This window comes from Heterocephalus glaber, unplaced genomic scaffold, assembly GCF_053883595.1.
Source record: "Heterocephalus glaber isolate CG9 unplaced genomic scaffold, H.glaber_assembly_v1.0 deba00001497, whole genome shotgun sequence".
Lineage (NCBI taxonomy): Eukaryota > Metazoa > Chordata > Mammalia > Rodentia > Bathyergidae > Heterocephalus > Heterocephalus glaber.
The window spans coordinates 38666812-38682578 of record NW_028258320.1 but is presented as its reverse complement, the minus strand read 5'-3'; the positions used below and the strand labels follow the sequence as shown (position 1 = coordinate 38682578).

At 37.6% G+C, this 15767-nt stretch overlaps 1 protein-coding gene across 2 annotated transcripts in view; it reads right to left on the bottom strand.

Annotated features, from left to right (window-relative positions):
• Positions 1 to 7046: 7046 nt before the first annotated feature.
• Ifit3 (interferon induced protein with tetratricopeptide repeats 3) overlaps positions 7047 to 15767 on the bottom strand; it is a 72701-nt gene continuing 63980 nt past the window's right edge. For both annotated transcript variants that reach the window (XM_087184880.1, XM_004838477.3), the window contains exon 2: positions 7047 to 9273. In XM_087184880.1, coding sequence (XP_087041006.1) covers positions 7833 to 9122 — 1290 coding nt within the window. In that variant the 5' untranslated portion in view covers positions 9123 to 9273 and the 3' untranslated portion in view covers positions 7047 to 7832. The remainder of the gene's footprint in view (positions 9274 to 15767) is intronic.

Genomic DNA, 15767 nt, shown 5'->3' with positions numbered 1-15767 from the left:
TTTATCCACTTTCCAGTTCATGGGCACTTGGGCTGCTTCCAAACTTTAGCTATTACAAACTGTGCCACTATGAACATGGGTGCACATATATCACTGTGGTATGATTCTTTTAATTTTTTTGGGAAGATACCCAGCAGGGGAATAGCTGGTTCAAATGGCACCTCTAGTCCTAGTTCTTTGAGGTATCTCCATACTGACTTCCACAGTGATTGCACCAGTCTGCTGTCCCACCCGCAATGGAGAAGGGTTCCTTTCTCCCCACAACCCCACCAGCATTTGTTATTGATGGATTTCTTGATAGCAGCCATTCTTTCTGGGGTGAGTGGAATCTCAGTGCTTTCATCTGCATCTCTCGAATGACCAGTGATGTTGAACATTTTGTCATATATTTGTTTGCTGCTTTCACTTCTTTGTCTGAGAAATGTCTGTTCATTTCAGATACCCATTTTTGAATTGGGTCTTTGAATTTGGGGGGTCTAATTTTTTTCAATTCTTTATATATTCTAGATAGTAATCCTTTGTCTGAGGTACAGCTGCTAAAATTTTTTCCCATATTGTAGGTTGTCTCTTAGCTCTGGTGGTGGTTTCTTTTGCAGTGCAGAAGCTTTTTAATAAGATGAGATCCCAGTTGTTGATTCTTCTGCTAGTTCCTGTGCTGCTGAGGTTTTGTTCATGAAGTCTTTTCCTATGCCAATGTCTTCAAGAGTTCTACCTAACTTATCTTCCAGAAAGTTTAGTGTTTCTGTCTTAATATTTATATCTTTAATCCACTTCGATCTTAGTTTAGTGTATGGTGATAGGCATGGGTCTACTTTTAGTCTTTGGCAGGTTGAAATCCAGTTTCTCCAACACCATTTATTAAACAGGCTATCTTTCCTCCAATGAGGGTGGTTGTCTCCTTTGTCAAAGATCAGGTGGCTGAGCATGTCTGGAGTTGTTTCTGCATCTTCTAATCTACTCCACTGATCCTCAGGTCTGTTCCTTTGCCAGTACAATGCTGATTTTATCACAGTAGCTTTGTAGTATAGATTCAAGGTGGGGATTGTGATCCCCCCAGCCATGTCTCTGTTGCTTAGAATTGCTTTAGCTATTCTAGGTCTCTTCTGGTTCCAAATGAATTTTTGGGTTGTTTTCTCTAGTTCTGTGAAGTATATTGTTGGAATTTCAATTGGCATTGCATTGAATCTATATAGTAGTTTTGGAAGTATGGCCATTTTCACTATATTGGTTTTTCCTACCCAGGAGCAAGGGATGTCTTTCCATTTTCTTGTATCCTCTTTGATCTCTTTTTTCAGAGTGCTGTAGTTTTCGGTGTAGAGGTCTTTTCCTTCCTTTTTTAGATTGATTCCTAGATATTTCATTTTTTTGGATGCTATTGTAAAAAAATTGTTTCCCTAATTTCTCTCTCAGTGAGTCTGTTATTTGTGTACAAGAAGGCTACTGTTTTTTGAGTGTTGACCTTGTATCCAGCTACTCTACTGAATCTGTCAATTAAGTCTAGAAGTCTTTTGGCCAAGTTTTTTGGATCTTCTATGTAAACTATCATATCATCAGCAAATAATGACAGTTTAACTTCTTCCTTTCCTATCTTTATTCCTTTAATTCTTTCTCTTTTCTAATTGCTATGGCTAATGTTTCCAGAACTATATTGAACAGGAGTGGTGATAGCAGGCATCCTTGTCTTGTTCTTGATTTTAGCATGAAAGTTTTGAGTTTTTGACCATTTAGTATGATGTTGGCTGTTGGTTTTTCATAGATAGCCTTAGTCAGGTTGAGATAAAGACTTTCTATTCCAATTTTCTGTAGGGTTTTTATTATGAATGGGTGCTGGATTTTGTCAAATGCCTTTTCTGCATCTATTGAGATGATCATGTATTTTGCTCTTGATTCTGTTAATAAGGTGTATTACATTTATTGATTTACGAATGTTTAACCATCCTTGCATCCCTGAGATAAATCCAACTTGGTCAGGGTGTATGATCTTCTTGATATTCCTCTGTATTCTGTTTGCCAGTATCTTGTTGAGGATTTTTGCATCTATGTTCATTAGGGAGACTGGCCTGTAGTTCTCTTTTTGGGTTGGGTCTTTCTCTGCTTTTGGAATCAAAGTAGCACTTACTTCCAGGAATGAACTTGGAAGTATTGCTTCCCTTTCAATTTCTTTGATGAGTTTAAAGAGTAATGGCAATAGTTCTTCTTTAAATGTCTTGTAGAATTCATCAGTGAAGCCATCAGGACCTGGGCTTTTCTTTGTTGGTAAATATTTTATTATATTTTCAATTTCAATCATTGTAATTGGGGTGTTTAGATTTTCTATATCTTCTTCATTTAACATTGGCAATTCATATGTATCTAGGAATCTGCCCATTTCTTTTGTGTTTTCCAATTTATTGGAGTACAGCTTCTCGAAGTAGGTATTGATGATCCTCTGGATTTTTTTTGGATCTGTTGTGACTTCACCTTTTTCATTTTTAATTGCATGTATTTGTGCCTTTTCTTTCCTTTTTTTGATATGGATGGCTAAAGGTTTATCAATTTTATTTATTCTTTCAAAAAACCAACTTTTTGATTCATTGATTTTTTGTATTGTTCTCTTAGTCTCCATTGCATTGATTTCTGCTCTGATCTTTATAATTTCCTCTCTTGTATGAGCTTTGGATTCATTATGCTCTTCTTTTTCTAGCAACTTGAGGTACTGCATTAGGTTATTTATTTTAGTTCTCTCTGTTTTCCTAATATGGGCATTCACTGCTATGAATTTCCCATGTAGAACTGCTTTCATTGTGTCCCATAGATTCCTGTATGTTGTACTGGCATTTTCATTTACTTGTAGAAATTGTTTAATTTCTTCTTTAATTACTTCTGTGACCCATTGGTTGTTCAAGAGGGTGTTATTCAGTTTCCATGTGTTTGTGGACATTTTGCAGTTTCTTATGTTATTGATCTCCAATTTTATTGCACTATGGTCTGATAATATACAGGGAGTAACTTCAATTCCTTTACATTTACTTAGACATGGCCTATGAGCTAGCATGTGGTCTATTCTGGAGAATGACCTGTGTGCAGCTGTAAAGAATGTGTATTCTGATTTTGTGGGGTGGAACACTCTGTAAACATCTATTAAGTCTATTTGTTCAATAACTTGGTTCAGTTCTAGAATTTTCTTGTTAACTTTTTGTCTAGATGATTTGTCTATTTGTGATAGTGGGGTATTGAGTTCCCCCACTACAATTGTATCAGTGTTTATTTGGTTTTTCATGTCCATTAATATTTGTTTTGTATATTTGGGGGCATTCATATTTGGTGCATATGTATTTAGGATTGTCATCTCTTCCTCTTCGATTGTTCCCTTCACAAGGATGTAGTGACCATCTTTGTCTCTTTAATTAGTTTTGGTTGAAATTTACTTTGTCTGCAAATAAGATTGCTACCCCTGTTTTCTTCTGGGTTCCGGTGGCATGGAAAACTGTATTCCATCCTTTTAACTTTCAGTCTATGAGTTTCTTTTTGAGTTAGGTATGTTTCTTGTATACAGCATATTGTTAGATTTTGCTTCTTAATCCATTCCGCCAGTCTATTTCTTTTGATTGGTGAATTGAGGCCCTTAACATTGATGGTTGTAATGGATAGATATTGATTTATCCTTGTCATGATGTTTTACCTTTGTTGGCTCTTTTATTTCTTATTTTTCCCCCTTTCCCTTTAGTTTCTTACCTTGCCTGGTGGCTTCCCTCTGTTGGGCCTCATGGAGTTGTGCCCTTCATTGTTTTTTTCTAGGATATTTTTTAGAATTGCTTGTAGTGCTGGTTTGGTGTTCATGAAATTTCTCAGGGGTACTTTGTCATGGAAGTATCTAATTTCCCCATCAATTTTGAAAAATAATTTTGCAGGATACAACAGTCTAGGTTGGAAGTTATTTTCTTTTAGGGCTTGAAATACTTCACTCCAGGCTGTCCTTGACTTGAGGGTTTGTGTTGAGAAGTCTGCTGTGATTCTGATGGGCTTTCCTTTGTAGGTGATTTGTTTCTTTTCTCTAAGTGCTTGTAGGATTTTGTTTTTCTGTTGGGTTTCTGGGATCTTGACTATTATATGTTTCTACATGTAGATTTTTTGATCATGGCTAGTTGAAGTTCTATATGCCTCACTTATCTGTATGTCCAATTCTCTACCTCTGTCTGGGACATTTTCCACTATTACTTCTGTGAATAGTTTTTTTTATGTCAATTGTGCTTCATCCTCAGAGTTTTTGATTCAGGGGGACTAGGGTTGGGTTCCTGGAATTTACACTGCTGATAGACTTCTGGGTGATGCTGATGCTTGTGGTTCAAAACCACATTTTATGAATGATTCACCTAGATGATCTCTAAAATCTCTTTTAAGCATGAAGCTAAAAATCTATGGTTTCGTATCTAGTACATGTTTTACTCCTAGATATTGAGTTTGCAAGAGATGGGAAAAAAAATGGGTAAAACTTCTCCTTTTCCTGTTTACTACACACTTTTACCTTGCTGCTTTTCCCATCAAGAGTTGGAATCTGATTTTGTATCTCCTTCAAGCTACTCTAGTCTTGACACTTGTGTTGTTTGACAGAATATGGCAGAAGTGACATTGCAAGAGTTCTGGACTAAGGTTACAAGACTGGTGGCTTTGGTTCTCCCTTATCACTTGGTGGTCAGAGTGAGCCATATGAAAAGCCTAAGATTGCATCCTTGGGGGAAGAGTAGCTATATGAAAAGAAAGACCTAGCCAATATCCAGAACCAACCACCAGACATGTGAGTAAGAGCATCTTAGATCAACTAGACCACAAAAACAATGCCAGGTAAAAGCAGCAGAAGAATCCTTCAGCTGAGTGAGCACTGCCCATCTTTTAAACTCAAGAATTCTAAGCCAGACAAGCATGTGGAACACCCCTGTAAATGCAGCATGTTGGGAATCTGAGGCAGGAGAATCACAAGTTCAAGTACTTCCTGGGCAACTTAGTGAGATCATGTCTCAAAATTTTAAAAATAGTAAAAAGGGCTGGGATTTAGCTCAATGTGAGGACCCTGGGTTCAGTCTCCATTTTATTTTAAATAAATAAAATGGTCATTGTAAACCATAAACTCTGGGATGGTTTATTATATCAAGACAAATAATCAATAAATTGTACCCTCATTTCCATTTGACTGTACACATAGAGGGACAATGGTAATTTGTGTCATGTTTCCTAACCTAGGGAATGTTAAGGGAGAGAATATAGGTAAAAGTGTGTTGTGCTCCATACACTCAAATGTGCAATCCACTGCCTTTTAAAATTATGCTTATTTTCAAGTTGTTTCCAGTGTATTTCACTGAGAAATTTTTAGTAACTAGCAACCATTGTCCTTTGAGATGGCACAGTGTTTTTCAAATGTCATGAAATATGTCTTGGTGGATTTTTTTTTTTCTCCTCATCATTTTTGGTGGGTGGGGGGAGGTGGGGGAGGGTACTGGGGGACTAAAGTTAGGGGCTTGTAATGCTAGTCAAGCACTGGATCTCTGAGCTACAGCCTCAGCCTCCCTTTAAGATTTTAAATTTAAATTTATTTTATTTTGAGGCAGAGGCTTATTAAGTTGCTCAAACTGACCTTAAATTTGTGATCCTCTTCCCTCATTCCTCCAAGTAGCTGGGATCACAGGTGTGTACTACTATGCCTGGTCCCTTTGCTCATCTTATAATATCATAATAGTGATGATCTGTGGTATTGTTTGTTCTTTTTTAGTACTGGGGATTGAACTCGGGACCTTGTGCTAGCAAGGCAGGCAGCAGAACCACTGAGCTAAATCCCTGGCCCTATCTGTGGTATTGTTGAGTGAAATGTCCCACTACGTATAACATTTTATTAGAATTATTATGTAAATCATAGGGATAGGATACTTGACATGAAAGTTTTGGGTTTACAGGATAAATTTATTTATTAAGCTATCATTCCTTTATATTAGTCCCTTTTTAATTAAAAAATAATCAACAAGTAAAAATTTTATATATGTATATAATATTATGGTATGCAGCATGATTTGATGTATACATTGTGGAATGACTATATCAACCTATTTAATATGTGATACTTCAGATGCCTATCATTTTTGTGGTGAGAACACTTCAAAAAATCTACTCTTTTCACAGTTTTTAAGTATGCAATAAATTGTTATGAATTACAGTTTAATATGGTATTTGGCAGAACTCAAAATCCCTAGCAGATCTGACAAGTTTTTTGGAAATTGTTGCAGCTACATATATATTGTCTTGAAAACCACAGGGCTGCTTGGTGTGGGTTCTTGGTACGGGTTTTAAGATCTAAATTCAGAGAGACAAATTCATTTATGGTCATAGTCTTTCTACTACTCACAAACCTATGAACAAGTTTCCAGATAGATGTTAAACCAACTAGAGAATCATTTCAGAAGTTAGTTATAACTATATTAATCCCCAGTCTAGGGGGAAAATAATTTGAGAGGAAATTATTCAAATTCTAATCATATTTATGTACCTTTATTTTCCTGTTTACATCCTATGAGTAGAAATTATATTCATAAGTGAATCAAAAGTGTAGTGTAAAGGAAAACCTTAAAGGCCAAGGAGACTGTTTCCAATGAGTTTGAGACACTTGTTATCCAAACCTGGTGTTTACTTGAACAAAATGAAGCTCATAATGTCAGATGCTGGCAGTTTTAATGGGGCCCCTGCATGCTTGGGTGGGAGTTTATCTGGAGGCTAGTCTAGAACTGGTGCCCCTCACAGGCTCCTTGGAGGCATTTCCCCAGGTGTTTTTGGTTACTCAGCAACCTTGTTCAATAGCAGTGGCTGCTAATTGGGCACAGATGAGGCTCTTGGGGCAGACTGAGTCATAGTTCTAATAGGCTAAGGATAGGTTTGTTATAGGGGAGAGGGTCAGCCATAGGGAGGAGGTAAAATGGACAAGTTAAGAATAGCATGGAATGACTTGGAAAATACCCATCATCCTTAGTAGAAGAAATGTTGAGGATTAATATTACTTAGTCATACACACAAACTACACAACTCTATTGTGAGTTGAAATTTTTAGATTTATTGTAGCATCACTAAAAGCCAGGTGGGGTGGTCCACATTTGTAATCCTAGCACAATGGAAAGCTGAGGCAGGAGAAGTGCAAGTTAGCAACTTAACAAGACTCTGTCTCAGAAAAAAAAAAGAATAATAAAATAAAGCTTTGGATGTAGTTCAGTACAAAGTTCCTGGGTGCAATTTCCAGTATTGTAAAAAACAAAAACGAAAAACAATACACATAAATATAGCTAAATCCAATAGTAAGATGTAAAGACCATTATAAAGTTACACAAAAGTTAATCCTGTGGGCCCAGAAGTGTGACTGGAAATGGGACAAAAGAAGTGATTGAAGATTTTCTTGGTAGCCTATTGCCATGTATTACCCTTCACCAGAAGAACAGATGGGGATTATATGGCAAACTGAGTGCAAAATGAGAACAAATCAGCTTTATGCCAGCCTAAAGCTACTAGCCACTGGTAGTAAGAGCTGCTGTACAGACACCTGTGTGGCTGGGATAGACAGAACATGAGAAAACTACCCTTTAAAAATGTACTTGAGGGGCTGGGGATTTAGCTCAGTGGTTCCGTTGCCTGACTCACAAGTGCAAGGACCAGAGTTTGATCTCTGGTACCAAAAAAAAAAAATGTGCTTGAAAGCAATAAACAAGAACACTGGGTTTAGCCACCTCAGGTTGGAGGCTTCCTGTCTCCCAGGCTTCTCCCCATCACAACCACCATGCTGGACCTTTGGATGCCTTGCTTCTTTTCTTCCACTTTGTCCCAGGTCAGGAATGGGGAAGCTCACTGAGAGTGGAGCTGCTTCCATTCTGGCACATCTCACTGCTTCCTTCAGGCCCAGATGGTGACTGGAACACACTGCCCATACCTGAAAGGGCATCCTTTAGCAGATGGCCTGGTGCCTTCTCATAACATTTTGTGGCTTGTAGCAGATCCCCATTGAACTTGGAATCTAGACCTTGTAGATAGCAAGAATTTGGTGCATTTTTTGGAGGCAGATTTTCAGCTGCATTATGTTTCTTCTCTTCCTTCTCAGATGATTTCTTGCTTATAGGAAAATGTTCTAAATAATTTTCAACTGTAATGTCTTCAGACTTCCTTTCATATTCCTGAGTGTTGCTATGGCTGGTATGAAGTTGTTGCTTCTCAGCACTGGGAAGCTCCTTACTGAATGCTCGCTGATAACATTCTTCTGCTTTCCTGAACTCAGTGAGATCACAGGGTACATTCAGAAAATTTGGCATCTTCTCAATAACTTTACTTTTATAGTCAGTAATTAATACCCTCAGTTCTTCAATCTTCTCTCTATCTCCTTTGGCTTCAGATTCTCCTGTATTCTGCACTTGCTTTACTTTTTCCTTGTAGTAGGATATAATTTGGGAATAGAGGTAGCTATTGTTTGGAGTGGAGTCCAAGGCCCTTAGAATGTATTCAATAGCTTTGTCTAGATTACCTTTTTTTCTGTAAAATTTGGCTGCACTTTGCAGGACATCTGTTTGGTGAGGAGCCTTCACCAGGGCCTCTTCAATCAGTTGTTCTCCTTCAGCTTCATTTATTTTCTGCAGTTTCAGGGCCAAGAGAACTTTGATATATTGGTTCTCAGGACTCAGCTCAATAGCCTGCTTCAGAACATTGACAGGGAACTGCCTCCATGGCTTATAATCCAGGTGGTACATTGTAATTGCTAGTCCAGAGGAGAATTCTGGGTTGTCAGGTTTCTCTTCTAGAGCCTTCTCAAAGCACACCTTAGCCCTTTCATTTCTTCTACACTTTAGTAGTGTCCATCCTTCCTCACAGTCAAGCTCAGGATATTCAATACTGTAAGGATTTGAAAACTTTTCACAGACCTGTTTTACCTTGTCAGAATAAGTCTGAGCATCTGAGAGCTGGCCCATGTGATAGTAGATCCATGCATAGTTTCCCCAGGTGACCAGACTTCGGATTTCTGCTTGCCCAGCATGTTCTTGCTTGATTAACTTTTCAGCTTGCTGTAAGCATTCCAGGGCTGCCTCATTTTGACCTTGTAGATGTTTCAGGTAGGCCAACAAGTTGTACATTGTGGCTTTGAATTCAGTGCTTAGCAATTGAATCTGGTTACACACTCTGTCTTCTAGATGACTTAAGACGCCCTCTTCCTTGAATAAGTTCCAGGTGAAGTGGCATTTTAGCTGTGGAAGGATTCTCTCCAGTGAATTCTTGGTGACTTCACTGTGGAGAAAATAAACATAGTCACTGTGATGTGCACCTGCCAAGAACTGCACCTTTTAATGGTTAAATATATATCAACTTGGCTGGGCTACAGGATGGTTAGATATCTGGTTACAAATGAGCAACTTCCCTGGGGATGTTAGACCACTCTGTGAGGCACAAGGAAGTATTCACTTTTGGACAATTATTTCCGATTGCCAGTTTCCCAGCTCTGAAATACTGTACCTGTTAAAAAGGCAATCTTTGCTTTATGTCAACATCCCTCCCATGCCTCCTATCCTTCACTGACTCTGTGCTATTTCTCCTCATGTTACATACCAATTCTACATGCTGGAAGTTCTTAAACTTTGGTGTACATGTGAAGTACCTATAGTCCTTTTCAAATACCTCACTCCTATTTCAGATCTACTGAATCTGGTTTCAGAATGCCTAAGAATTTGCCTTATAATAGAGCACTCAGGATGTTTTGGATGCAAGGCATTTGCAAAAACACATTTTGAGAGGGTGTGGACCAGAGTGGCCTGGTTGCAGGCAGGTCCAGCCAGGGCCCCACCCTGACTGTTTGGGCCCATAGGGCCCAGTCAAAGACCAACCCAGAAAAGAGGTGCACAGGTGCACCAGCAACAGCCAGCAGCCCACTCTGATATCATTGGTAAGTGCATGCAGACCCTAGCCAGAAGCCCACCCAGACACAAGCAATGGGGGTGCACAGCCCCCAGCCAAAGGCACTCTCGGACAACAGCTATGTAGGAGGGCAAGTCCTAGCCAGAGGAAGACCTAGATAAAATTTCAAGTGTGCACAGGCCCCAGGGAGAACCCTACCTGGAAAACAGGACAGCACAGGGACCCAGAAAGCCACTACTCCAAACCCAGGAATTGGTGCAGTGGTAAGCAGCTGAGAAAAGGCTGAGAATTGCAGACCACTGGCACTGGGAGAGCAAAAAGTTGCCTCAACAAAGGCACAACAGGCTGCATCTGGTGAAATGAGAAGACATATAAACAAGTCTCAAAATCAGATTTCCAGATCACCTAAGGCAACCCCAAAGGGCAATGATATGGAACAGTCTGATACTCAACCACCTGGACTCCCTGAAGTGACAATGAAAGATCTGGAAAAAAATGAAATCAGAAATAATTTCTCAGGTAACAACAGAGATTTTGTCCAATAGCGCAAGATATGATTAATAAATCCAGAGCAGACACAGATTAAAAAAATAGAGAAGCTGAGGAAAATGATGGAATCCCAACATAGGAAACAAATGGAATCCATAAAACAGATGCAAACAGATTTCCAGGAGATTAAAAACTCCACTGAAAGTTTATGCAGCAGAATGAGCCAATGTGAGGACAGAATTTCAGATATAGAAGATAAGATTGCAACTAGTGACCAGGAAAAGATAAATTTCTTAAAAATAATAAGGAACTATGGAAAATCAATCCAGAAACTGCTAGATGATGGAAAGAATAACATAAGACAATTGGAGACAATGAAGAAACAAGAAAGAGTGGAAACAGTATAAAAAAACTGTTCACAGAAGTGATGGCAGAAAACTTCCTAAGCCGGGGGAAAGAACTTGGCATACAGATAAGGGGGGCATGTAGGGCTCCAAATAGCCATGATCCAAAAAAAATCTGCACCAAGGTGCATAATAGTTAAGAGTCCAGAAACCCAACAGAAGAACAAACTTCTACAAGCAGTTAGAGAAAAGAAACAAATAACATACAAAAGAAAGCCCATCAGAATCACAGCAGAATTCTCAATGCAAACCCTCAAGGAAAGAAGAGCTTAGAGTGATGTATTTCAACCCCTAAAGGAAAACAACCTCCAACCCAGATTGATGTACCCTGCAAACCCATTTTTCAAAATTGATGGAGAAATAAGATACTTTCATGACAAAGAGCATCTTTGGAACTTCATGAATACTAAACCAGTACTCCAAAAAATTTTCAATAATATTGCAGGAAAACACAACAAGGATAACAACAACAGGAAGCCCAGAAGAATGAATCCATTGGGCATGACATGAAATTAAACTCAAAGGGGGAAAATCCAGCAAAAAGAAAAAATCATGAAAATGATAATTCAGTACATACCAGTTATAACCATTAGAGTTAATGGTCTCAATTCACCAATCAAAAGAAATAGACTATAGACTGGCAGAATGGGTCAAGAAGCAAGATCCGACAATATGCTGCATACTAGAAACACACTTAATTTAAAAACAAACTCATAGACTGAAAGTTAAAGGGTGGAAAGCAATACTCCATGCAAAAGGAACCCCCCCCCAAAAAAGGAGGAGTAGCTATCTTCTTTGCAGATCAAATGGATATCAAATCAACACTGATTAAGAGGGACAAAGAAGGATGCTACATTGTTGTAGAGGGAAAAATCCAAGAGGAAAAGATGACAATCATAAATATATATGCACCAAATACTACTGCACCCAACTATATAAAACAAATACTAATGAACATGAAAAGTCAAATAAGCACTAATATAATAGCAGTGGGGGATCTCAATATCCCAGTGTCACAAATAGATAGATCAACTATACAGAAAATAAACAACAAAATACTAGAACTCAAACTCTTAAACAAATGAACTTAACAGATGTTTACAGAGAGATCCACCCCACAAAATCTGAATACATATTCTTTTCAGTGCACATGGGTCATTCTCCAAAACAGACCTCACACTTGCTTATAGAACATGTTTAAGTAAGTGCAAAGGAATTGAAGGTATCCCTTGTATATTATCAGACCATAGTGCATTGAAATTGGAGATCAATAGCAAAAGAAACCACAAGAATTTTATAAACACATGGAAATTGAACAACACACTTCTGAATAACCAATGGGTCACAGAGGAAATTAAAGAAGAAATCAGACAGTTTCTACAATTAAATGATATTGCCAATACAACATGTCGGAATTTATGGAACACAATGAAAGCAGTCTTATGAAGGAAATTCATAGCAGTGAATACTCATGTTAGAAAAACAGAGCTCAAATAAACAACCTGATGCTGAACCTGAAGCTTCTAGAAAGAAGAACAGGACAAACCCAAAGCCATACAAGGGAGGAAATTATAAAGACCAGAGCAGAAATCAATGCAATGGAAACTAAGAGAATGATACAAAAAATCAATGAAGCCAAGAGTTGGTTCTTCAAAAGAATAAATAAAATTGACAAACCCTTAGCCAACCTTATCAAAAACAGAAAAGAAAAGACAGATATCCATGCAATTAGGAATGAAAAGGGTGAAATTGTAATGGACCCAGCAGAAATCCAGAGGATCATCAATACCTACTTCAAGAAACTGTACTCTGATAAGATGGAAAACACAGAAGAAATAGACAGATTCTTAGATACATATGAATTACCAAAGTTGAATGAAGAACACTTAAATATCCTAAATGACCCAATATCAACCAATGAAATTTAAAGCATAATTAAAAACTTGCCAACTGAGAAAAGCCCGGGTCCTGATGGCTTCACTGATGAATTCTACAAGACATTTAGAGAGGAACTACTGCCACTACTGTTTAAACTCTTCAATGAAACTGAAAGGGAAGCAATAGTTCCAAATTCATTTCTGGAAGCAAGCATCACCTTGATCCCTAAAGCAGAGAAAGACCCAACCAAAAAAGAGAACTATAGGGCAATCTCACTAATGAATATAGATGCAAAAACCCTTAATAAGATACTGGCAAATAGAATACAGAAGATCATCAAGAAGATCATACACCCTGACCAAGTGGGATTCATCTCAGGGATGCAGGGATGGTTCAACATATGCAAATCAATAAATGTAATACACTATATTAATAGAGCCAAGGAAAACAACCATGTGATCAACTCAATAGATGCAGAAAAAGTGTTTGACAAAATCCAACACACCTTCATGATAAAAATGCTACAAAACATTGGAATAGACAGTCTCTACCTCAACCTGATAAAAGTCATCTATGAACAAGCAACAGCCAATATTATATTAAATGGTCAAAACTGAAATCCTTCACACTAAAATCAGGAAGAAGACAAGGATGTTCACTATCACCACTCCTGTTCAATATAGTTTTGGAAATATTAGCCACAGCAATTAGATAATAATAGACAACTGGCAATAAATACAATAATTAGACAATTATAAATAAATAAAAGGAATAAAGATAGGAAATGAAGACATGAAATTGTAATTATTTGCAGATGACATGATATTCTATATAGAAGACCCCAAGAACTCCACCAAAAGTCTTCTAGACTTAATAACCAAATACACTAGGGTAGCTGCATACAAGGTCAACACACAAAAAATCAATAGCGTTCCTGTACAAAAACAACAGATTCACTGAAAAAGGAACTAGAGAAATAAGTCCCTTCACAATAGCATCCAAAAAAATGAAATACCGAGGAATCAACCTAATGAAAGAAATCAAAGACCTCTACTTGGAAAGCTATAGCACTGAGAAAAAAGAAATGGAAGAGGATATCAGAAAATAAAGACATCCTTTGCTCCTGGGTAGGAAGAACCAATATAGTGAAAATGGCCATACTTCCTAAACTGCTATGTAGATTCAATGCAGTCCCAATTGAAATTCCAGCAGCATACTTCACAGACCTGGAGAAAATAATCCAAAAATTCATTTGGAACAAGAAGAGACCCCGAATAGCAAAAGCAATTCTAGGCAACAGAGATATGGCAGGGGATATCACAATCCCCAACCTGCAACTCTACTAGAAAGCTACTGTGATAAAAACAGCATGGTATTGGCAAAGAAACAGACCTGAGGACCAGTGGAACAGATTAGAAGATGCAGAAACAACTTCAAACACTCAGCCCTGTCATCTTCTTCAAGGGAGCCAAACACCCTCACTGGAGGAAAGATAGCCTCTTTAATAAATGGTGCCTGAAAAATTGGGTTTCTATTTGCCAACAATTGAAATTAGACTCATATCTCTCTCCATGCACTAAACTAAAATCGAAATGGATTGAAGATCTGAATATTAAAACAGAAACACTAGGGATGGGAATTTAGCTCAGTGGTGCTGCCGCCTGCCTCACAGGTGCAAGGTCATGAGTTCGAGCCCTGGTACCAAAAAAAAAAAAAAAAAGAAAAGAAACACTAAACCAGCTGGAAGGGAGATTAGGTAGAACTCTTTTTTCTTTTTTTTTTCCCCATTAAGTTTATTGGTACATTTTTGGTATAAAATACAGTTACATTCATCATTGGGATCTTGTACCATTACATGAGTCTCTTGGTTCTTATTTTTTTTCCCCTTCCCTTGCCCTCCCTTCACCCCCTCCACCCTTCCCTATTTGCAAAGAATTTGTTTCCATTTTTTTCCCTCTTCTCATATTTTTTCCTTTTCCTTTTTTCCTTTCCTGTACCCCTCCCAATTCGCCTGTTCTTTTAGACCTTTTCTTCCTATTACACAATATCAGTTATACATTTTTAAAATTACAATATTAAGATCTAGGAGACATTACCACAGATTTTACAGAATTTAAAAGGATATAGAAAGCATATTACAAAAATCGTTTCTGAAATAAATTTGACAACTTCTAAGAAGTACCTTGGAAGACAAATTAATGCAACTAACTCTGGAAGAAATATAAAATTTGAATAGCACCTATTAAAGAAAGTATATTCTTAGCTTGAAAACCTGCCTATATGACAACAGCAGGCTCATAAACATTTTAACTGATAAATTATATCAAACAATTAAAGCAGAAAAAAGAAGGAACACTCTCCCCTCATTTTAGGAACTCAACATTGTGCTAATCCTAAAACTGGATAAAGATAATAGAAGAAAAAAGTATGAACATAGATAGAAATTTGTTTAACAAAACAAACTATTAGAAGTCAGATCTGGCAGGATGTAGAAAGTGATTTTGTTATAGGGATGACAGTATTGATTCAGCATTGGAAGATCCACCCCCAAAAGTCATCATTTAAACCGAGGAGAGGAAAAAGCCGTATGATCCTGTCACTAGTTGGAGAAAAAATATTGGACTAAATTCTACAGCTGTTCATGGTAAAAGCTATCAGGAGCCTAGAAGTAGAACAGAAACTTCTCAACAGATTAAAGACATGTACTCTATACTTCCAGTGAGAATGCCTTATATAAATGGAGAAGATACAATCCTTTCTCCTTAAGGTGGGGAACAAGGGCAGATATGCTTACTCTTTATCTGTCCATTAAACTTTGACACCTAGTCCCCACCAAAATAGTCTGGCAATAAAATGACACAACTAGGATAGAATTGGCATGGCAGAAGCAAAATCTTTATATGTAGATGAGATGATCATCTACAGAGAAAATACTGAGAAATCTCTAGGAGCCTCTAGAACTTGAACTTGAATTTAGCAGGATTAGAAAACACAAGGTATATATAAAAATTCAGGTCTGTGTATACTTGCTATAAATGAAGAATTGGATATTGAAATTTAAAAGTTATGTAGGAGTATAAAGGACCTAGAAAAGTTAAA